At 38.4% G+C, this 24,083-nt stretch overlaps 2 protein-coding genes across 3 annotated transcripts in view; one reads left to right on the forward strand and one right to left on the reverse strand.

Annotated features, from left to right (window-relative positions):
* kmt2d (lysine (K)-specific methyltransferase 2D) overlaps positions 1-4,512 on the forward strand; it is a 33,167-nt gene extending 28,655 nt beyond the window's left edge. Inside the window, exons 49-54 of one of the 2 annotated variants that reach the window (XM_084099798.1) lie at positions 34-170; positions 714-844; positions 967-1,252; positions 1,329-1,402; positions 1,484-1,592; positions 1,684-4,512. In XM_084099798.1, the coding sequence (XP_083955924.1) occupies positions 34-170; positions 714-844; positions 967-1,252; positions 1,329-1,402; positions 1,484-1,592; positions 1,684-1,776 (830 nt within the window). In that variant the 3' untranslated portion in view covers positions 1,777-4,512. The remainder of the gene's footprint in view (positions 1-33; positions 171-713; positions 845-966; positions 1,253-1,328; positions 1,403-1,483; positions 1,593-1,683) is intronic. The other variant, XM_084099799.1, reaches the window with a different exon arrangement.
* Positions 4,513-4,615: 103 nt separating this feature from the next.
* acvr1ba (activin A receptor type 1Ba) lies at positions 4,616-21,001 on the reverse strand. The gene is given in 12 exon segments (XM_084099800.1): positions 4,616-6,816; positions 7,173-7,303; positions 8,370-8,414; positions 8,417-8,453; positions 8,455-8,494; positions 8,602-8,758; positions 8,865-9,032; positions 9,387-9,539; positions 9,542-9,616; positions 9,694-9,939; positions 10,535-10,777; positions 20,808-21,001. Coding segments are annotated over 12 exon segments (1,599 nt in total). The 5' UTR covers positions 20,986-21,001; the 3' UTR covers positions 4,616-6,690.
* Positions 21,002-24,083: the final 3,082 nt, after the last annotated feature.

Below are 24,083 nucleotides of genomic sequence, written 5' to 3' on the forward strand. Positions count from 1 at the left end.
GCATCATGCTAATGTCCTGCCACTGCTCTTCAGGCATCTGGTCCAAGATTGTGCAGCAGGTTGCCAAGCTGCGTGATGAAGCAGCCATGCTGAAACTCTTCACAGAGCATGTCAAGGGAGAAGAGATGTATGGACTTACTGTCCATGCAGTAATGCGAATCACTGAATCGGTGAGAAATTAATAAGTATGGTTGGGAACCGAGAACTGGTATTTATTTGGAACCGCTAACAAAAATGAACATCATTCAGTTAATAAAACTGTAAAAAAATAAAAACCTAAACCATATGATTCATTTTTGTTAACTATTCTTGCTCTGTTTTCTTCTGTTGATCAAATCAGCGACAACACATGTAGTTAAAGATCAACAATGTTTTGTCAGTAATATGTAAAAAAAGAAATTAAACCACATTTTTATCATAGTTTTTTAGTATATAGTTATGGTCAATTATTGGATTACATTAATGCTGCCTCTAAAAAAATTATTTATCTTTTATCTTTTGTTGAAAATATCTAATTTGTCTAATTGCATTTCTTTTTTCCAAATATTTATTCATTAAGTCATAAAAAAATGAACTGGAATCATTGAGGAACTGGAACCAGGATGTTAAATTCCTGTGATTCCCATCCCTATTAAAAGCATTTTTCTTCAATATCTTGATTATAATTATTAACAATATAATACAATTTTCGCTGCTCAAAATTTGTCCTGCAGCTTCCTGGAGTGGAAAACTGCCAGAATTATACGTTCCGATATGGCCGCCATCCTCTCATGGAGCTTCCCCTCATGATAAATCCTACAGGCTGTGCACGATCTGAACCCAAAATTCTCACCCACTGCAAACGGTAATGAACAAAAGAAATTAAAAAATTAAAAAAGACTAGCTTTCTCATGTGTCAATTGATTTAAGACTCGAAGTATGGAAAGTGATTGTAAGAATCTAATGTAATTTTATCCTGCTTCTCAGGCCTCATACTCTGAACAGCACGAGTATGTCCAAAGCCTATCAGAGCACATTTACAGGGGAAATTAACACCCCGTACAGCAAGCAGTTTGTTCATTCCAAATCTTCTCAATACCGTCGACTGAAGACAGAGTGGAAAAACAATGTGTACCTGGCCCGTTCTCGCATTCAAGGACTGGGTCTCTACGCTGCTAAAGACCTTGAAAAACACACCATGGTCATAGAGTACATTGGCACCATCATTCGCAACGAGGTTGCAAATCGCAGAGAGAAGATTTACGAGGAGCAGGTTTGTAGATGTCAAGCTTCTGCTATATATTCTCTCTATTTTTCATTTTTTTAACCTCTTTGGTTTCTTCAATCAGAACCGTGGGATCTACATGTTTCGCATAAATAACGAGCATGTGATTGATGCCACCTTAACTGGCGGTCCTGCCCGGTAAGATCAAACTTTCTGTGATGTTCTTGCAATACAAATGTTTGGTTTGAGTCTTAGTTTATGATTTCTTTGTCTCCCTAGTTATGTCAATCATTCTTGTGCACCCAACTGTGTCGCGGAAGTTGTGACATTTGATAAAGAGGACAAGATCATCATCATTTCTAGTCGCAGGATCCCGAAGGGTGAAGAGGTAGGTTCGAGTTACATTTTTCATTTGGCAGTGCTCTCAGTGCTGTTCCCCAGTATAATCCTTTGTATTCTCCTCTCTCAATCTGTTTTAGCTGACGTATGACTATCAGTTTGACTTCGAGGATGATCAGCACAAGATCCCCTGCCATTGTGGAGCCTGGAATTGCAGAAAGTGGATGAACTAACAGGGACAGAGGAAGAGTCCGACCCGTCTTTGCTCCCTGGTGCCAGAACACTCCTGCGCCAAAGCCTGTTATATTCTTACTATCCAGTTAATAAGCTGCTCTGAATCGAGTAAGAAAAGTTCACTCTCAGTCACCTGAAAGACAAGACTTTGTTATTCACAACAAGAGCCAAAGCTTTGAAGAGTAAACTTTTGAAGACACAACCTTTTACAGATGAGCTTGAAGGTATTGGACCTGCTTGAATCTTTCATGTTGATTAAAAAATTCACCTCTGCCAAAAGCACTTCCACTGTTTCCTCCTACAATAAGAATAAGCTGACTCTGGCTACAACTGATCCCTTCGACATCTACCAAAACGACTGAAGCTATAGCATATCAATACACTTAGACTAGAACTCAGTGAAGATGTTTGATTAAAGCCATGTAAGTTCTCAAAAATGAACTAGTACAATTTAGCTTGGACCTATCCTTCCCGCTACCATCCTTTCCATCACCCCAGACGAACGCTCTCCCATCAAATCATCAATGAAAATCGTGGACCTTGGCAAGACAATCCTGGAGTGGCTCTGCTTAGAACTGTGATGAGATGTAACGTTGAGATACTATTGACCTGTGGCTCGAGAGGCACGAGATGTTTTATTATATTGATTTAAAAGGTGGGTTTATTTCACCCAGTCTACCTCATTGAGTTTGTGGGACGTCACTGCTTTGTATTAAACTGTTAAGTGCTACTGTGGAAAGGGGAAGGCAGGAATGTGTCCATGGCAATTGCCTTCTTGGGTAAGCAGGGAAACTTAAGCAGCAGGTTTGCTCCTATCTATATTTTGCTTTCGGATGATTACAATAGTGAGCCAGTGCAACTCTTTTTGATTTGATTACACAAATGAGATACAGTATATGACTTACAATATGATGATGCATTACTTAGAGCAATCAAAACTCAAACGGGTGTCTCGCAGGCCACCTTTTTCCGATTGTAGATATCATGTAGCTGCGTCAGCGCGTGCAGATCATGTTTTTAGTGTATAAACGCTCATCAGGATCCTCCCGCATTTTTAACGATGGAGCAAATAATGAGAAAGGGCCACAGTGCAGATCCACGTTGATGCAATTTGAAAGATTATAGGGCAAATAAAACTAGTGATGCAAGACTGCCACTGCATTTGACATGTTTTCCCATCTTGAATCCTTACATCCTGCCTTCATTAGATCTCCATTCGGATCTCATCACTCCAACCAGGACCCTTAGGTGTAAGCCTCTTCCCTTCTGTGATAGTGGACTGTTGTAAACTTACTGTAGTGAGTCTTTCTCTGCCTGCTGACGGCCGGTTGTATCTAATCTATGTATCGTGGTTTGATAGTGGTAGCACAGTCTACAGGCTTGATGCAGTGACGGAGGAAGACTTAAAAAGGGCATTTCTATTTTCTTTTATATTAAAGTAATTTAAAAGTTAAAAACAGTTGAATTTCAAAGAAGGGAGTTGAACAAAGTCTCCACAAAGCCCATGCTACTTTGTTCCTTTCTCCCCTTACATATGACCTCACGTAAGAATAAATGCAAAATGTATAAACTGTAAATAATAGGGGTCTAAACTCTTTATCCAGCCCCTTTTTAATCAAATTCAAAATTGTAGAGAAATAAAAATCATGAAAAAAGCAACCACTGGATATCATTTTATCAGAAAACTTAATGTGTATATATCTATAAATATATGTAAAATGGCAAACTAAGTAATATCTTTATGTATATGAACCAGAGTGTTTTTGCATTTAACTTTTTTTTTCTTTTTTCTATCTGTTTTTTTTTTTTTTTCCTACAAGACCATATACATATTAAAGGTGTGATGTTTCTCTTGTCCTCACCAATGAAATTTGCAAGAGTGGTTGCGGTGAATGAGACAAACATTTAAGATGGGATTCATGCAAAGTTCTTTATTGAAATAGATTGTTTTGTTTTGGAAAGAAACAGCAGTAAAATGGTGCATAGCATTTGTGTATTTATGTAATATTGTTCACGTATATTTCTTTTATTTATGCTACTGCTTGTGAATTACTGATCCCTGTCCTTGAATCAGTGACAGTTTAATTAGTATATTCAGTAAATGGAAAATCTTGAAGCTCCCAAGATGATACTGTTTTTGATTCGTGTCCTATTGTTCCCAACCCCCCCCCCGCCCGCCCCTCCCGGTAGAAGTGAATGTTTTATATGACTTCTGAAAAGGCTGCATAGTCGTAGAAAGGTATGACTTCATTAATCGAAAATATCTCCATTAATTACATGTGAATTGCACTCAGCATTTTTTTATTTATACATCCTCCGAACTAGCATTGGTTCTTTTAAGGGTAGTCTGTTATTAAAGACGCTCACTGGATTTTAGCCTGAGTAACTCTTGCCCCCCCTTTGTTCTTTTGAAATCTCTTAATTTAAGCTATATACACATGTTGTAATTAAATAAATAAATAGATCCTGATTTTGGTTTTCAACCTGATCTACTTTTTAAAAAAGATGCTGCAACTGTACAGCAGAGCTACTTTTAGGGATGATGAATAAAATGGTAATTTTTATTGTATGTGGCATGTTTTGTATGGATATAATTTTGAATTGTACATATTTTTTGACGTCAGAGGTTGCATCTCTTTATATACAGCTGTCCCCTTCCCTCCCAGCCCTCCATTTATTTCTTTGTCTCTGCTTTATTTCTTGTAAAGAAAAATAAAATGCATTTTAAATATAAATGTTGTCAAATTTGAAGCTTTATAAACCCCTTTTGCGTAGCATCTTTTATAGGCTATTATATATTCTAAATTAAGTTATTGGAAAGAGTCAATGAAACAGAAATAAGAAAAAGGATTTATTACTGTATACCATTTATGTACATTATATTAACTAACCCACAAGTGGATTTGTTTTTAACATGTTTAAAATACACATGGAATCTCAGGATCAAGAACTCATATGCATCTGACTGAAAGCATCGTCTACCAAGTCTGAACTCTTATTATCAAGACTAAAATGGACAAACATGTCAGGGATTTAGACTAAACTGTCTCTACAAAGCAGCAGTAACTACCGTCTGAAACGTGTCGTTCAGAATCATCCAAATACCTTTCCTCAAGTCTTAAGCACAAGTTAAAGTAGATGTTTTACAAACAACTGCAAAATCCAAGTTGTGCGAAAAAGCAAGCACAATATAAATAGTGGAACGATTAGCCTTTACATTTCCAAGGACAGAATTCCCAGTGTATGTAGAGCACCATGGTATAACAAAATTCAATCATAATTATAGGCGTTCTCAATGCCACCCAACTCAACTGAATCATGCTACTGTCATCAAACATATTCCAGCTACTTCCAGAGCAGATTCATAAAATATGACCTTGAAAGTATAAAATGCATAGGTCAAACAGAAATGGACTGTAATAGAGCCTGCAATAGATTTCAAATGTTACACATAATACAAGATCCTTGTTCTCATCCAGCCATTCTACAACATTTCAGACCATTAATGCCAAATCTAGTCTAGTCATTTTTCGCACCTACTATTATACATATCCCATAGATTCCAGTTAACCATTCAGAACATCTGCAGGTTTTTGACTGTGATCAAGACATTGGTGCAAGTTAATAAAGGATGGAGAAAGTAGTGAAGTTGGCTTTCTAAGGATGTGCTAGTGATACAATGTCGCCATGTCCAACATTTGGTCTTGGCAAACCCCAAGCAAATATGTAAATATGAGAAGGAAATGTTTAGTTGTACTTTTAAATTAAACTGAATGACAACTCTTCAATGCAAGGCAAAGCAGAGCAATATAAATGTTATAATGCAGGCAAATAGAGAGATGCATTATTTTACTTCAATACTTTACATGTGTTTTCTGAAGTGGTACTAACTACTAAATCCCCAAAAGGACACTGACTGCAAACAAATAACAACAGTGCAGTTTAACATGCCAACATCCCGGAATAATAGGAATACAACATACTAAACGATCCCATTAAAATAACGGTTGGATTTTAACGTACAAGTGGTAATGACTTTCCTCATGACAAAAATCGCTTTTTCTCAAAATGCGGTCGGATAGCAGTACTAAACATGTGCAATCATTCTACAATGCATTCAGCAATCACAACACTGATTTTATGAACCCAGTTAAATAAAACAAAAAACATGCACACACACACTCTCCCTGTGAAAATTTAAAAGCATTTGAACCCAAAACCACATTTTTAACAAACGCAGCCCGAAGAAAGATAAATAAGCAGGCTGATTTTTACATGAGTAAATGATCTGCACTCCTTCATTTCTTCCACAGGAACAAAGAACTGCAATGCCACTTGGTCACACTGTCGCGGTGTGTCCACTTTGCTACACTTAGCTTTGTACATGAATTGCTAGTCATAACAGGAGGAGACAGTGTTATCCACGTTTTTTTCACATTCTCACAACAGCAGTAGAGCACTATATATAATCGTAGATTGACGCTGAAATATGACATATGATGTATTAGTGAATGAGGTTGAAAAAAATCTAATCTAAACACATTCTTTCAAAAAGTCCGTTTTGGACAAAAGTGGTGAAATAAAAACAATGATAAAATCAAAATGCCTGTCATAGTTCAATTGTCATTCCTGCCAAAAAAATCATAAAAATAATTCAACAACAGTAGGTCCATGGAGGGAGGCTGCGCTGATATCAGCGGTTGGAGGCTCATCCATGATTGGGAACGTTGATGTTGGAGAAATGGAAAAGGGCTGGGATGGACTCTGACTCAGTAGTTTCGTCTTAGATGGTGAGGTAGGCCTCGTCACAACTTTAGAAGGTTCAAAAAAGGGCTAAAACTGGCAGGCTGCATTTGGCGCAAGTCTTTATTTGCTTCGTCATCTCTGCGGGGATCTGCAGTGTCCCACGTGTTTCAGATCTTAACGTCTTCTTGGACGCTGAGTTGCGAGAGAGTCTTCTTTATCCGCAGAGCCGTAAGCCGCGCCGCTCCGTTGGCATACCAACACTCCCGCATGATCTTTCCCATCACTCTCAGCGCCTGTGGAGAGAAAACAAATCAAAATGAGTTTTTCAGGCTCTCTCACAAGTACGCCTGCGAATCACAGCTGAATTTAATTAAAAGGCTGTATTTTTACATGGAACAGTCTCAAGATGGCACGTGTGAAGCATATTGCACTCAAAAATGGCTTTTCAAATTGGCAAGCATGTTTGTGGTGAATGCTGCACCATTATTTGAGTGTTTGTTTCTTATTATGGTCTACTATTATCATCATTTACTAAAAGTCAATTATTGATGACAAACTGTGGTTGGTCAATTACTGCAAATGCCAATTAGATGACCTTTTATATAAGTGGGATTGTCTTGGGCACAATCAGCTAAAAAGAGTTTTATACCTCGTAGCTCTGCCACCAGTTGGGCACATTGGGCCGTAGTCTCTGGTCACAAACCACCTTCCTCATTTCTTCTATGGAGGGATCAGAGGGCACCAGATCATAGTAGGGAAGCTGGTAATCTTCATGGATGCCTGAGATGGTCAAAATGTGAGCTTGTTTAGTGTTGAATGGCTTAATGCATATATATCTATATTATTTAGCGTTACTGATCATGTGTAACAAAATATATCAGAATTCCCAGTCCCAAGGGGAAAAAAACATTGCATTTAAACTGCAATATGATACATTTTTAAATCTCTAAATAGAAAATACAGTGCCTTACACACCCGAATCATTCGTAGATGCATTGGATAAAAGTCCAATATAAACTCAAGAAAAAAAATGCAGGCCTATAAATCCCACACATGCTTTAATACGAAAGTTTATTAGTAATGTTTCAGTCAATCGACCTTCCAAATATTTAATCTCTAACTGAGATTAATCTTCAGATTTTCATCTCTAAAGTTGCTAATATCAATAAGCAAGCTGTTATGCCAGTAGGAATGTTTATGTTTTTGCTCTCTTATGCTCAACCAAGGATGCATTTATTTGATCCAAAATATACAAATACAGAAACATTGTGAAATATTATTAAAATCTGAAATAACGTTTCTATTTGAATGTATTTTAAAATGTAATTTATTCAAGCCATTACTCCAGTCTTCAGTGTCTCACGATCCTTCAGAAATCCATCTAATGCTGATTTGTGACTCAAATAAACATTTTATTAGCAATGTTTAAAACTGTCGTGTTGCCTAATATTTTTGTGGCAACCGTGATACTTTTATCTTCAGGATTTATTGATGAATAGAAAGTCCAAGAGAACAGCATTTATTTGAAACGGAAATCTTTTGTAATATTATAAATGTCCTTTTGATTCATTTAATGCGTCCTTGCTGAATAGAAGTATTAAAATCTAACTGACCCCAAACTTTCATATGGCAGTTTCTAAACACTTTTCACTCACAAATTGAATCATTAAAAATATGTCATTGAAAAACCCATAATGACAGACCACTATTCAGGCACTGAAGTGAGACACGACCCCCAGAGCTCTATTGCACCTACAGCCTGTGAAAGCACTGATTTAAATTACATTTGTTAAGATGCTGTGGGTGGATGATTACTCAGGCTCTTTGCAAGCTTCTTTTTCCTCACCTCCAGCGTTACACCGTCGTGCAATCTCCCAGTATACCAGTCCAAAGCGTAGATATCAGCACACTTGAAAGAATCAAAATGCTTTCATGTTGATCGTTTCATCTAAAACCTCTGGGGCCATATATCTAAAAGGCAAAATAAATTCACATCAAGTAATGCAGACTTCATGGTTAAATTTACATATAAGCAGCTGTTAACAGAATTTAGTAAGAGTGCCTGGTGCTAGATGTACCTTTTAGTGCCAACCCTCTGATTGGGGGCGATGTCTATAGTATCAGTGATGGACTCGTGCCGTACAGCGAGCCCCAGATCTGCTATGGCACAAGTACCATTCTTTTTCACCAGGATGTTTTTAGATTTCAGGTCACGATGTGCAATGCCTGGTTTCCCTGTGGGAGGAGACCATCTTGGTTTAGTTCGGTTTTGTGAGTACAGGATTTGAGAGATATTACAGCTCATATAACCGATGCATCAAATGTATTCATTCATAATTACCCTGCGTTCCCAAGATCTCCATGTGCAGATGTGCCAAGCCACTGGCTGCTGAGAGTGATAACTTAATCATCCCCTCGATAGTGACGGAGTAGTGGTTGAGATAGTCAAATAATGAGCCATGTTCATGGTAGTCTGACACCAGCCACAACTGTGTCCATGTGCCATTGTCTAAGAAACGAAAAGTCAAAAGCAAAGAGATTTAAGGGTTGGAACAAACCACTCTCTTAAATGTTTGATCAATTTGAGAGAGAGAGAGAGAGAGAGAGAGAGAGAGAGAGAGAGAGAGAGAGAGAGAGAGAGAGAGAGAGGAGAGAGAGAGAGAGAGAGAGAGAGAGAGAAGAAGAGAGAGAGAGAGAGAGAGAGAGAGAGAGAGAGGAGAGAGAGAGAGAGAGAGAGAGAGAGAGAGAGAGAGAGAGAGAGAGAGAGAGAGATAGATAGATAGATAGATAGATAGATAGATAGATGGATAGATGGATAGATGGATAGATGGATAGATGATAGAATAGAGAGATTGAATCTTACCTTTATTATCGGCAGCAATGAAGCCTAAGATGTTCTCATGACGGAGCATGATGGTCTGGTAAATCTCGGCCTCGCGGAACCAGGAGCGTTCCTCTCTGGATGAGAAGATCTTCACAGCCACATCCCCTCCTCTCCATCTCCCCCTCCATACTTCCCAAAGCGACCTTTACCTATGATCTCCTGCAATACAATTGTCCTGGCCACTGTCCTCTGAACAAACAAGGGTAGACCTGCAATGAGAAAACACATTAGCACATGAACAAAACGCTTGTCAGATATGCTGGAGAAGGATAAAGATGCAGCTTACCGGATCCTGAACCAGAGGTGGACAGATCGAAGATGAGATCCTGTAAGGTCTTGTCTTTGGCCAAGTACAGATGATCACAGGACGGATCCTCAACGTCGAGTCGCTGCCGGTGGTTATAGTTCCGTTGGTGGTACTGGAAAACGAGCACTCCAACGATAAGCAGCAAGCAAAAGAGGAAGACCGGGCCTGCTATCACTGCCACCAGCTCCACTGGACCCCAACTTCCCCCTTTACCTTCAGGAATCCCTGAAAGAGATGAGGAAATGCACATTACAGGCTGGACCTGTAGGGATGAACTGATATTAAGATTCTGTTCGATACTGAAATTAATTATTTTCATGTTGTAAATTAACTGCAACAGTAAGTGTTAGAGATGAAGGTAATGTAGATGTAAGAATAAGGGGAAAATGCACACACAATTACATATCCTATATTGAGCAGCATAAAAACTTTAATTTTGGCAGTTAACTGAAAGAGTACATACATAGCAAACCGGTAATATTGTGAAATATTAATAAAATAACTTTTCTATTCGAGTATATTTTGAAATATAATTTATTCCTCTGATGGCAAAGCTGAATTTTCAGCAGCCATTACTCCAGTGTCACATGATCCTTCAGAAATCATTCAAATATGTGGATTAATATTTTTGTAGAAACCATGATGAATTTTTTCAGGATGAATAGAACTTTTAAAAGAACGGCATTTATTTGAAATAAAAATCTTTTGTAATATTATACAGTCACTTTTGATCAATTGAATGCGTTCTTGCTGAATAAAAAGAAAAATCTTACTGAGCCCAAACTGTAGAACAGTAGTATATTTTAGCCTGTACTCCTACCATTGGGAATCTGGAGGTTGATGCTGTTGCAGAAGTCTGTATAGCAGCAGTGCGTGTTGAGAAAGCCTTTGGCACTCAGGCAGTAGACGGGCTGTCCAGGTGGAACCAGGCTGACCCTAGGGAGGCAGATCCGTACTTGCCGCTCCTCCTGACCGTTGATGTGGGACGTAGAGGTCATGCAGGCCCCATCAGTCTCGCACACATATCCGGTGTTCTCACATGCCGTGCAATTACACTTAAGAGCTAGAGAGGAAGAGAGAGATTAAAGATTAAAATATGACTAACTGCAATATGTGTTCATTGTAATGTCAGGTCATAAATGAGGATGCATTCAATTCTTCCTTCAGCGGATGCTTTAAGTGAACTGTGCTAACTCAAAATATCCTCCAGAGGGCAAGCAAGACCAATTTGAGGAAAGGAAAACACTGAGTAAGGGAAGTCAGGCAAAAGCACTGCATGCAGAGTTCAGTTCGCAACTAAACTAAATAACATGAAACTGAATCCGCCACTGCAGATGAGCCCAAACAGACTGTGTACAGCAGAAGCTGGCATGGGATGGCCTGATTTGGACCCCCCACTGCAGCTCCTTTATATCAGCAGAACATATTCACAGACTGTTTTGCTTTATTGAACAGTCATAGAAACAAATAATGAGCAAGATGAGAGTTTATAAGTTAAAGTTTATTAGATTTGTTGTATTTTGAATCCAATCTTTCTTTGTAAAAGGCATTAAGTTAATCATACTCTGATTTCAAAGTTAAGGATTCATTAGTTCGAATATAAATTGAACCAAACACTATAATAACATCTTAGTTGAGAATTCAATATACTTTATTTTAGACAAAACATCCCATGTTTCGGTCGTGATGGTACATTTTCGGTAGTGACAGTAATGTTTTGGTAGCGACCACATTACATTACAGAATTTTAACTCACATACTAAAACACTACTAAAACAAACTAAGATACTAATGATTTGCATAAGTGTACAAAATATTTGTTTATTTCCCCCAAATATATGATTATGTGTTCCCTTTTGTCATTACCAAAACAATGAATGATGACATGTTTCGGTAGTGGCTAAAGATGCTAATCAGCACATGGTTAACTAGCACAGTTCTCAACAGTTGTACACACACAAAAACTACATTTTATCAAAAAAACAAAAACAAAAAAAAAACATGTCACAACCAAAACTTCACCACGTTTCGGTAGTGACTGTTTCGGTAGTGACAATTTTAGATACTTTTGAGCCTAGTTCAAAGATGATAACCAGCACATGGTTAGCTAGCACAGTTCTGAACAGTTGTACACACATAAAAACTACATTTTATGGAATAACACCCGAAAAAGATTGCTTAATTGCAGAAAAAATGTGTTTGGTAGTGACATTCCTTAAAGTTACACACAGATTTTTTAACACATTTCCCTCAACATGATGATACCTATCTACAATGAAAGAGAGGCTATGAGAGAGAGGGACACAGGAATATTTCCTGATCAAAAATGTAGGGGTGTGGTTCAAATCAGTCTCAGCCAATGGACTAAAACACACTGTTTCGGGTACGGTAGTGACATGAAAATGCGGGACACAATAAATGTTTTTTTTTACTTCACTTTTTAAAAGAAATCAGAAAGATATTTTGGAGATATAATGGAAAAAAAAAAACATTTCAATATTTTCTCAAGCTGAAATTTAGGGGTTAGGGTTCGGGACAGCCACCTCCCAATTGAAAGTACCCAATAAATGATGATTTTTAATATATATTAAGCTTACTTATATTTTAAATATTATTGTGGGATTCAATAGATAATAGAAGGATCTTAGCAAACATCTAAAATCTGAATACTTTTTAAATGCACACACACACACACACACACACACCTCAAGTCTCTAGATATGGCTCGGGTGCTTCCTTCAATGTCTATAGCATTGGTTTCTCAACAAGGGGTCTTAAAATGTTTTTTTTTATTTTATATTATATTGTAAATTAAAATACAAAAAAAAAAAAAAAAAAAAACTGACATCACATTTTGGAGTTAATTTGTATTACAACAGAAATAGCTTAGATAGGGAATTCAAATATTGTCTTGGACAACCATTGGTCTATTCAATTTTATCATAGGATTGCTTAGAAAAATATAAACACTTCTTTGACATATAGACTACTCTTTTCACTAAAATATCTAAAAATCAAAACTGTTCATCATCCATCGACAAGGCTGTTAGATTTTGATATTGACACTTTTGTTCATCAACCAGCTCGACAAGTTTAAGAGCCGATGCTGGAAAAATCAAAATATCATCCAATTGATTAAAATGTTACTAACTAGAGACATGTTTACATCCAATAATTTTAATCAATCGGAAAGAATCCAATCCGATTCCAGATTCTTACACATTACAGGACGTGATATCACCAGATGCGACCAAGGGCTACCTGTTTTATCTCGTCATAAGAGCTACGTTGCCCATTACAGTTCAGTACAGGCATCAGAAACGCCACCTATTTGCAACAGAGGAATTCCTGACGCTGTTTTGACTCCTTTACACATTTTCTCAGTTGGTCATAATGCCATCATATGTACGCACATATAACGAGCACATTTAGCCCAGCACACAGGCAGCATTGTTCTGAATGTTCGGTAAGTTACGTCACAAAAAACAAATTTTTTTTTTTAATCTTTAGGTTGGGTTGGGTCTTAAAAATGACAGTGTGAAGGAATGGGACTAAATGTATAATTTTCTTCTTTTTTTGTTGGTCTGGACCAAAAGAACCAAACTACAAATGTGAACACACCCAAAGACTACTATGGTACCTATGTACCTTTTTGTTTTCATTAGCAACAACATGATCTTAAAAGCCTGCGGGCATAAAGACATAATTTATCTTCAGGGGCATTCAAATCGTCACCGTGACAGAGGACCATATCGCCTTTTGTAACCATTTTAGATCTGTCATCACTATTAGTTATATTTGTGTCTCTTCAGCAAGTCAGACAAACTAAGACAGGATATGATGACTGCTGGAACACAGACTGCCGAGGGTGACCGAGGTCATGACACGAGGGGTGGCATTCACACTCCACCGGCGCCCCTGATTTTATCCGAGCCGCATACAATGGCAGGCCACTTAAGACAAATTGCAGTGGTTTTAAAATAACAGGACTTCAGAAGCTTGACGCCTGATCACAACAGGGCTCAACGAGGGACAAACAGCACTTTAAATCCCAGGCTTTTCTGGGCGTCCCTGTCAAGAATGTTCTATTCTAATCCTCTCATTTCAATGCTTTTCTTTCACCTTTCCCTCACGTTCAGGCCTCTATTTGTACCTTGTGCTCCTACCGTCACTCATCTCACTCAAGAAACACTTAATTAATCTGACTCACTACACTTCCCACTTCCTCCCACAGTTTTTCACACACAGGTTTTATTGCACAACTCATGACATGCAAGTGGCTGAACCACACCCTTCTGAACAAGTGTCAACTTTGCTTTTTTACCATGTGTATGTGTGTGGGGAGGGGCGTATGTGTCAAGTGTCAGAGCAAAAGAGGGAGTGCGAGAGTGTGTTTGTGTACTCTTTATAAATCTTCTAAAGGCTGTGATCTAACAGACACTGAAGCGCACTGCCAGTAACCGTTAGTGGAGCGGATCCAAGTCAACTGAAGTTCACATGCACAAGGAATTTCCTGCAGATTACACAGAGGTAACCAGGCCCTGATAACGGGAGAAAAACAACCCGGTGCCATAATAACCCTCTAATGGAGCACACACGATATCATTAAATCATGGGGCAGCAAATAGAATGACTGTAATTGCCTCATAGTGTCTTGCTAAAGGGTTCTGAGAAAACGCAGTGTAGTTATCACTTTAATCACAATCAGGATAACTATACTTACAGCTGAAGGGTGTCTTTTTATGTTAAAAAATATCCCAAGTTATGCTCAATCAACAGCACCAGAGGCAAAATGTTGATTAGGAGTAAAGTCAGAAGACATAAATAATATGAGCATTAACATGATTTTATTGTGGAAAAAAAAAAAAACACTAACCTTTTCTGTGTAATGTTCTGTGTAATAAACATATAATCACCCTAAACACAAGTTTTAACAGAAGACTTAATGTGAAGTGCTTTTAAATAATTAAAAGCTTCTCATTTCTGCTTTGAAATTCTCTTAAAAACAGCCCCATTCACTTCAATTGAAAGAGCTTCACCATAATGTAGATTTTTTTGTCGTAAACATTGTGCCATAAATCTAATATGCAAAGATAACTATAAGTAACCATTTGTAGGGCCATCTGTTTTTTTCGACCGATGGAAGATGATATTTTCTCTTCATGTTGTTAAGGGTCATGATGATACACATCAACAATAACTTTGTCGACAACTACACTAAATAATGTAATATGACACTATATGACAATCTATGTGCAAATTCATTTACTTTAAGAATAATTTCACTGAACAATGTAATGCTTGTTGTTAAATATACAATTTAAATGTACCTTGTAATTTTAAAACAAAAAGTCTTAACTCGATCTTCCAGTGAAATGACAGAATTCTATCTGGTGATGTATGCTGGACTTTAATTAGTCAGCTTAAACCCCGCCCCTCAAGAAATGACTGAAAAATCCAATAAAAATGATGTATAGCCCCCACCCTACATTTTTTATTTTGCTTTTACACTCGGATATACAGAAGAAAATATCTGTCGCTATTTCCATTTCATCACAAGAAAATTTTTCAAGTAGAAGTACCTTACACAACAACCAAATTGATCAACTTTTGAAATCTGACACCTAGGGAGGCCTGTTTCCACCTTACAGTAAAAAATAAGACTGTCACATTGTGAGATATAGTGTCATATTATGGCAAGCCGTTTTAGCTTAAATTGTACCCAGCATTACTAAATTTGAGAGCTCTACAATTCAATTCTTACTAGTAAGAATTACATTTACAGAGCTCTCTAATTCAATTCTTACTAGTAACAATTCCAATTAGAGAGCTCTCTAATTAAATTCTTACTAGTAAGAATGCAATTACAGAGCTCTCTAATTGAATTTTTACTAGTAAAAAAACAAATTAAAGATATGTATAATTGCAGAGCTCTGTAATTGAATTAAAGAGCTCTGCAATTGCATTCTTACTAGTAACAACTGAATTGTAGAGCTCTCTAATTGGAATTCTTACTAGTAACAATTCAATTGTAGAGCTCTGTAATTAAATGAATGGAAGTCAATGGAGACATGACTAGTAAAAATTCATTTGTAGAGCTCTCTAATTGGAATTGTTACTAGTAAGAATTGAATTAGAGAGCTCTGTAATTGTAATTCTTACTAGAAATAATTGAATTAGAGAGCTCTCTAATTGTAATTTTTACTAGTAATAATTGAATAAGAGAGCTCTCTAATTGTAATTGCTACTAGTAAGAATTTAATTGTAGAGCTCTCTAATTGAATTCTTACTAGTAAAAATGCAATTACGACGAGTAACGCTGGGTACAATTTAAGCTAAAACGGCTTGCCATAGTCATAATCATGAGAATTAAACCTTTTTTAACTGCATTTCTTGTTATTGCAACTTCAAATCTCACATTTGTGACTAACTTACTAAACTAATAAGCAACATCATTACCAAATACCAAATCACTTTCCACTCAAATTCCTGCAATATGGTCTGCAAAACTTAAAAAAGACCGATCAAACTTTACGCAAAGCCAGTTGACAGAACGGTGTGAGTCCAAACCTGCGGAAAGGGAGCTCGAGCGGTTCAAGCCAAGCGAGGTCTTGTATGTGCATAATTGGTAGCCTTACACTGGCTCTTTGTGTGGAGATTAAGGGGACATGAGGAGGGATTGGGCGGGCTGTGTCTGGACAAAGGATGGGAGTGGGCTGTGCGGTGGAGGATGGGGCAGTTACTGTTAGAGTGGCTGGGGGGTAGGGGACTCCCCTGACATGCTTTTAAGAGCTGCTGTTGAAACAGATACGCCAGGACAGAACACAGAGAGGTAACAGAGGGCGACTTACAGAACCCCCAGCTGTGATGGGATTTCGGCCGAGAGACTAGCTACAACAGACCTTAAAACCCTAGTCTAGACTTGGCTTAACCCAACAGAAAGAGGGGAATTCAGTAAAGGACAACATCAAAACCTCACTGCCAGTGTGAAGTTCCTATCATTCCATTCTTGTTTAGACAGGAAATGAAAACCATTGCGGCAAGACGTGAATGAAATCGTTGCCATTAACAGTGTGCTTGGTTGATCAGAGCCTGCGGCTCATGGAAAGTCTTTAGTCAACGGTGAAGCCACAAACAACTTCACATTACTGGTACTGTGACTAAATCCTTCACTATGGAACAAAAAATTCACAACCTCTCCTTCAAGAGTACCGACTTTCCACGTTGGGGTCAAAGCAAGGATTAAGAGCTCACAGGGTTTGTGGTTTAAACACTCAGACGCAAATATTGCCCCCCACGACACAAGCAGTCCTCTCGTATCTATTACAAATGGACGGCCAGAGCGGTGCTTGTCTCTCGATGGAGGCATTATCTCTTGCTTCACCTCCTCTGGATAATGAAAGCCCATCATCCTCCTCTTCTAGCAGGATGCCAGGGGCTACTGAGAGCGGGCAGACTGAGAGAGTGCAGTTACCCAAGATGCATAGAGCTGAAATGAGATCCATTGAGCACCCAGACAGGGAGCTGATTAAGACATGCCGACGCCACCAGACAGAGCGCGCACACACACTCACACACAGACATGCACAGCGAACTACACTCACAAAATCAATGCAGTGAAAGGAAGGGGAGCTTCTTTAGAACCCTCATGGTCAAATTACTCATCTGGTCCAGAGGAACGAATGTCTCTTTCCCCACCGAAAACATTCAGGGTTTTTTCTCTTTCAACGGGCAGCAGCCTCAAACCATTTCATGCAACAAAATAATACAGTTCTTCTGACAAATATTATAAGGAGTGAAAAGTATAGTAAAATATGGTGCTTTTTTTTTTTTTTGGAACTTGACAGACGTGGTCAGAAACTGTTGAGCTACATAATGACTCTTCCAAAAAAAAAGTCTACTATTCTGTTTGATGGAAAAATTAATGCTATACAGGTTTAAAATGACATGAGGGCGAGTAAACAATGACACAATTATTCCTTTAAGCTTATAATACAAATGACCCTTATTTTTAAGAAAAATATGAAAGATAATATTTTTTAGTACTAAGGGGGGAAAAAAGTCAATTAAATCTACTATTTCTAAAGATGCACTGTAATGTAGGTCACACAAAGGTCTATCTCTCTATGTAATCGGCACTGCCCGCCGGCCATTCGGGTCATTAGCAAGGTCATTAATGAAGTGGAGACCAGCTTCAGTCCGCTGTGACCGTGGACTCAACCCCACCAGCCGGCTTCCCCAGACACACACTCGCACGCGCACACACTCCCCATGAACCCACATATCTTTCTTTGCTACACTTTCCGTACTCTGATCTTATATACAAGCACACACATGCAAAATATGGCTCGATGTGCTCCCTTTCATTTCCATAACAGCACTCTCCTGTGATACGGGCTTCAAACGTCTGCTCCTTCCTGCCTGCACATCACAAGTTCAGGGCCTTTGTGATTCAGAACATCCATTATATTTTTCTGCATTAACAAACACTTAAAATTGCGAAAGTACTTTTGTTATAGAGAATTAACTCACTTTTTCCACTGTGGCACTGCAGTTATGAGGAGTGGGAACACATTAATGATCATTTCTTGTAAGCAAGTGAGTCACTCGATGTAATGCAAGTTTGAATGACTTAATTCACCATTCCTGGAACGTTTTTCACCAAACGTAAATGTGGAGGAGCTGGGACTTGGAGCAGGTTTAAAACTTAAGGTTGGTCTGTGTGAAGGGAAAAGAAAAATGTGGGAGAGAATGAAAGATGATTAAAGCGACGCACCCTGCCTCACGGCTGTCTGCCTAGCTCACAGTGCCCATATCACATTGCTGTTGTTTTCTCACACAGGCCTGCGAGAAGCGTCACACGGACATCTAGAAGCTCGAAGACTTGCGACAAGCCAGTTTATCAAAAACAAACAAAAAACAGCATGCTAACTGAGAAACTAGGCAGTCATACTACAAGTCCAGAGCCTTAGAGCCCCCTGGTTTCAACAGCACTACGGTGGAATAATTACCATAACACGGCTGGAGTCTCCGATCTGTTTCATTTCCACTAGTTTGTGTCCAACTACCGGCAGCTGTGCAAACCCATCACTGGCAGCCCGAAGGCGCCTCTCGCGCTACAATCCGCTCAGTGTAGAGTCTGACATTGAGGCGACCCTGTCAGACGTACTACAGGTGGGATCTGTTTGTTTAGCATTTCCTATCAAGTCCCATTGGAGCATTTGGCAGCATTTTGTGCAACACAACCGTTTGCGAACAGTGGGAGCGATGCTTCTTGGAAAAAGATGAGTCACCAATTAGAGATCACAGATTGCTTAACTTTTTTTTAATTTGTAGATGAAAATGGCCCCTGCTGTGATGCATTTCATTACACAGTCTTCCTTGATATGTCTGGAGCACAGCAAGCCACAACAAGACATGTTTTCAACTCTTTAAAATGCATTAGTATTCTAGTTATGATCACCATACAAAAAAAAAAGGTGGCTAAGTATTCATACCATTTTGTTGGCTTCTCAGTATAATATGAAGAGCATCACACTGATTCACACAGTTTTGTCCTTCCAGAAAATCTCACCAGTGCATAGTTATCGTGCTGTGCCATGCAACCACAGACATGTTTATTTGTGCTGTGGATGTAACCACCATCAGTTTGGCCATACAAAAGGAAGGCAGACTCCCTTGACAGGCCACTGAATAGGGCTCATTGCCCACATTTCCATTACAAAGGACCAGACTCCAAATCTGACTTCAGTCTGAACTTGCTGAACGACTAGCTTCCCATCGTACTCTACGACAGAACTGTACTTGCCAGGGGTTATAAAGCACAAATTTAGTTTTCTAGAACCATTACAACTTGTGAATACATTAAGAAATTAATATCCAAATTGTCAATATTTTAGGCCTTATGGCTTGGTAGTCATGGGGTCAATGACGACTGTTTCACCAGTTGAAATATACAGTGCTGATTATTGTTAAGAATCCACCAGACTGTTTTGTAAACAGGGTATACCACAGCAAACGATGTACTAACAACATTTATGATATAATCTAACACATAACTACAAACAAGGTCCGTCATTTTTAAACAAATCACTGGAATTCATGTAGAGCTACATGTCACAACTAGCAATGGGAAGTCAGATTCATTTCTGTGAATCGGTCATTTTGAACATTCCTCTGAACTGAAAAGTTCCCTTTGTAATTGAAACTGTATAAAATTAAACCCATAGAAACGTCAATCATCTAGCCTACACCACATGACAGTAATAATAAAATAAAAAAAAGGTTTTTACCAACTCAATTTAATTTAAAAATGGGGGGGATTTGGATCCGAATCAAGATTCCAAATCAAAATCCGAATCAAGAGCACGATTCATTTACGAATAGAATGAGAACGCTCGTCACAACGTGCAACCAACCAGGGAAGGTTGGCGTTGCAAGTAGGCCTATAATAAATGTAAGTTTTGCAACATCTGACGTCAGTTCTCTGAAGTCCTGTGAAATAGTGGAGGTTTGGCCATAAGCTACATGCCACAATTCACCTCACCTAAATTCGCCTTTGTGCATAATACTTTAGTATTATAACGTAAGGTAAATATGCATTTAATTTGTAATGGACAGCAGGCCATCTAAACAGAGGTTGTGTCAGTGTGTGTAGCGCATATTATATTATATTATATTATACTATATTACACACACACAGAGAGAGAGAGAGAGAGAGAGAGAGAGAGAGAGAGAGAGAGAGAGAGAGAGAGAGAGAGAGAGAGAGAGAGAGAGACGCCTATTTAGACCAATATACGAGTGTATTTGGTTTAATCAACAAGGGACAGCAAAACATACTCGCGTGGTTATATCTTACACGAATCTCTTAAATGATAAATACAATTACAAGTCATGCGCTTTAGAAAATATAAAACTAGTTCATTATAAGGAATGATTTAGGCTACAGATGACTGGTTTACAGCGCCATGATGAGCGCCAGGCTGCCCCGTCCAGCACAGCACAGCCTGGCCACACTCTCTCCACACACCAGCAGCCTATCAAATAAATAAAAACACACAGAGAGGTGACACACACACAAACACCCGACTCACCATCGCCGACCGCTATTAATCCACACAGGGCGAGCAGCGCTACAGCAGTTCGTCGTGGAAGCATGACTGCAAGATTCCCATCTCTTAGCATTAATGCATTCGTTTTGCGTGATATTGACAAGCGAGCGAGACTTCCAACACAACCACAAACCAACCGACCGACCAACCAACCAACCATACACCGCCTGCCAGGCTTGGCTAGACAATAGTGGGTTAAAGGGGTGTGCCTAGTTTTAAAGGGGAGGGCTACACGCCTGGGCTTCTTTGTTGTGGTGAAATGTCTCTTTACAAGGACTCATTTGTGAATTGGCCTGATGGTTAAGGCCACCAGTTAAGGTCTCATCAGGATTGTTTTTGATTGATTCCATGTCGTATTTTATGTTCAAGACATTTAAGTTGTGGCTTTAACATGGATGAAATTTAGGCAAATATTGATTTTTTTTAAAGGTTCTGTGATAAAACGGATTACAAAACAAGAAAAAATGGTTTATGTAAGGAATTAATCTGTTCAGAATGTTCAGACGTAGCCTACTAATTTTCTCAAAAAAGGTGTGTTTTTCCTGCCCTTTAATTCAAAATATGGGTCAACACTCCCAGATACAAAAACAATGTTTCCTATATATATTTTTAAACAAATAATGTAATATTTTTTTATAATATAATATTATTCTAAATAATCTTGATTTCAAATTGATTTTCCCTTTCATCTATTACATTGTAGGCTAACCTTGTAAAATTGTAGGCTAAATCTGACTGAAAATCAAATATTGTTGATAAAATAACCATATTTGTGGTCAATTTGTGAACACATGTGTGTTAAATGCAGGAGACATTTTGTAATACTTAAAATGAGAGAAATTAGTTAAAATGACAAAACATCTTTTAACAGTTGTGTGACGGAGTTGGCATATGGCCAACATAAAATATAGGCAAAATCACTTTAATAACGTTAAATAACTCTTAAACTCTTAGAAAAATTGAAAATGTAATATTTAAAAAAATAAAATAAATTGAATAAACCAAATTTAAAAATGTAAACAGTTAAATGGGGACAGTTAAAATTAAAATGTATAAAATATTTTGTAAAAAAATGGCAGGTACAAATGTATACATGTTTTGTCTCATGTTTCAAGAATGAGTTATAAAATAAATAAATAAATAAATAAATAAAATATGTTTACTTTATTTGATTCAAACTGTCTAATGGAAAAATTACATCCAGGTAATGGGAATATTTCATGTAATTGTCTCTTAAAAATAATATGTCCTTTTCACATATTCATTATCAGAGAATATACATATATATATATATATATATATATATATATAAAAAATGGTGTGATGTGTATGAAAGCTGACAGATTTGCAGGTCACGTCTTTGTTGTGGTCCAGCAGGAGGTGTTCGCTATTCTCCAGAGTCTCAGCATTAATAATATGACTCAGGAGCCAAAGTTACCTTTGTGAGTAGGACGTATACATTGTGCGATGTGTGTGATCCAAAGGAGCTTACAGAACCCCTGTGAGCAGCATTCAGGACTCCCACAAAAACCACAGTATGGGTTAAGCTTTAGAGACCTCAGACCCTCAATAAAAAAAATCACTGATTAGAAAGAAAAATAACATTAACAAAGTCCTTGACTTAGTATGAAAAAGGAAACTGTCTTCAGGGATAGAAGTAAAACATATTCCTGAGCGCTCTTGCTTCTGCCAGGACCTCAGGATGTTTACTTCCTCTAAATAGCAGGGCAGATGGGAACTTGTGATTTTAATTTTGAGGAATAAAGAGACATTTGATGCACTCACTATTTGTCCTCTTAATGGCCACATGACATGAGGAGAGTCTCAGTTAGTGCATTAAGCCGTATGGGTACATAAAGAATGATGTACAAGATCTGATCTAATTACACTGAAATTCCTTTCAAGTTGTTCTCAATGCAAAGGTCGAATACAAAGCATTTAGAGTTGCGGCCTGCAGACTTAAACCTCTATTGTTACCATTAACCTCTTTGCTTTCGCTAGACTACATAGTAATCTGGTCCCTGACTGTCTATTGTCTGTAAAGTGGGGTCATATCTTTCAATTATCAATCGACATATTTCAGCTGGGCGTTCATATCCGATTTTTCCAAACAAAGACATCTGGAATGGGTCCATTCTGTGTAAAAATGTCACAGCTGATAGAGGGGGCACCATTTCAGAGGAGTCTGGCCTACCAGAGCAGGGCTCCACTCAGCCGCTGTGCTCTGTTAAAAATAACCCTCTCTCCATCTGACCGGACAGGCCGAGTTGGGGGGAATTATCTCCAGCAAAGCCCCCTCTCTGTACTCCTCCACAGATGGATATAGCGAGGGTGCAGATATAGATAAACAGGCAGACAGAAATCAATGCCCATCCTCTCACTCCGCCATACAGTCTGACAGCAAGACAAATACGACACGCCAAAGGGAAACTTTGGCTTGGGGAAAAAGCCGAGATAAACATCTTATAAATATCCATCAATCAGTGGAGCATCTGCTCTTTTGGCCTCCTCTGCATTGGAAGGGATTTATACTGGAAAGGCACCCATTTGGCAGTCTCATTTATGTGAATAAGATACGTGAGATATCTATTTTTGACGGGGTAAATATAGGTCTGTCTGAAACATGATCGTGAAGGATGCATTCAGCATTGTATCCGTGAAATGTTGTTCAACAACACTGAGGTGTGTCTTGGTAGCTCCCGAGGGGTATCAGGTCCTTTAGTGTCTCTTGTGACGAACAACGATTCTAACAATTGCGAGATTGCGTGGCTTGTAAGACAGTATACACATTGTTTATGGTTTACAAGAATTGGACTGAGGCAAAAGGAAATAGATCCCGTATATATCTCCTTTAGGGCTACTGAAGTGACGTTGTATTCATTAACCAGGGGTGCGTTTCCCGAAAGCATCGTTAGCCAACTATGGTCGCAAGTTCCCTCGTTACCAATAGAGTTCAATGGACATTGCGATGAACTTGCGACCATAGTTGGCCAACGATGCTTTCGGGAAACGCACCCCAGATCAGGCTTTTCAGATAAGTCTATGGGAAAGAGAAAGAGGCAAAAAGAACCTAATGGAAGACTTGCAGGGGAAAAAGAGCAATTAATGATTGCCCTCTAGTGGACACATTTTTACTACTACATGTTAATGTTCAAAGATGCATTTAAGTGAAATGTATTTACTTGTTTGAGATCAAACAATACTTGGTGGACCCTCTATTGAGAACCCCTTTACTGTAGAAAAATGTTCAAAGTCTGC

This window comes from Abramis brama (genome assembly GCF_963993115.1).
Source record: "Abramis brama genome assembly, chromosome: 22".
NCBI classification, from domain to species: Eukaryota; Metazoa; Chordata; class Actinopteri; order Cypriniformes; family Leuciscidae; genus Abramis; species Abramis brama.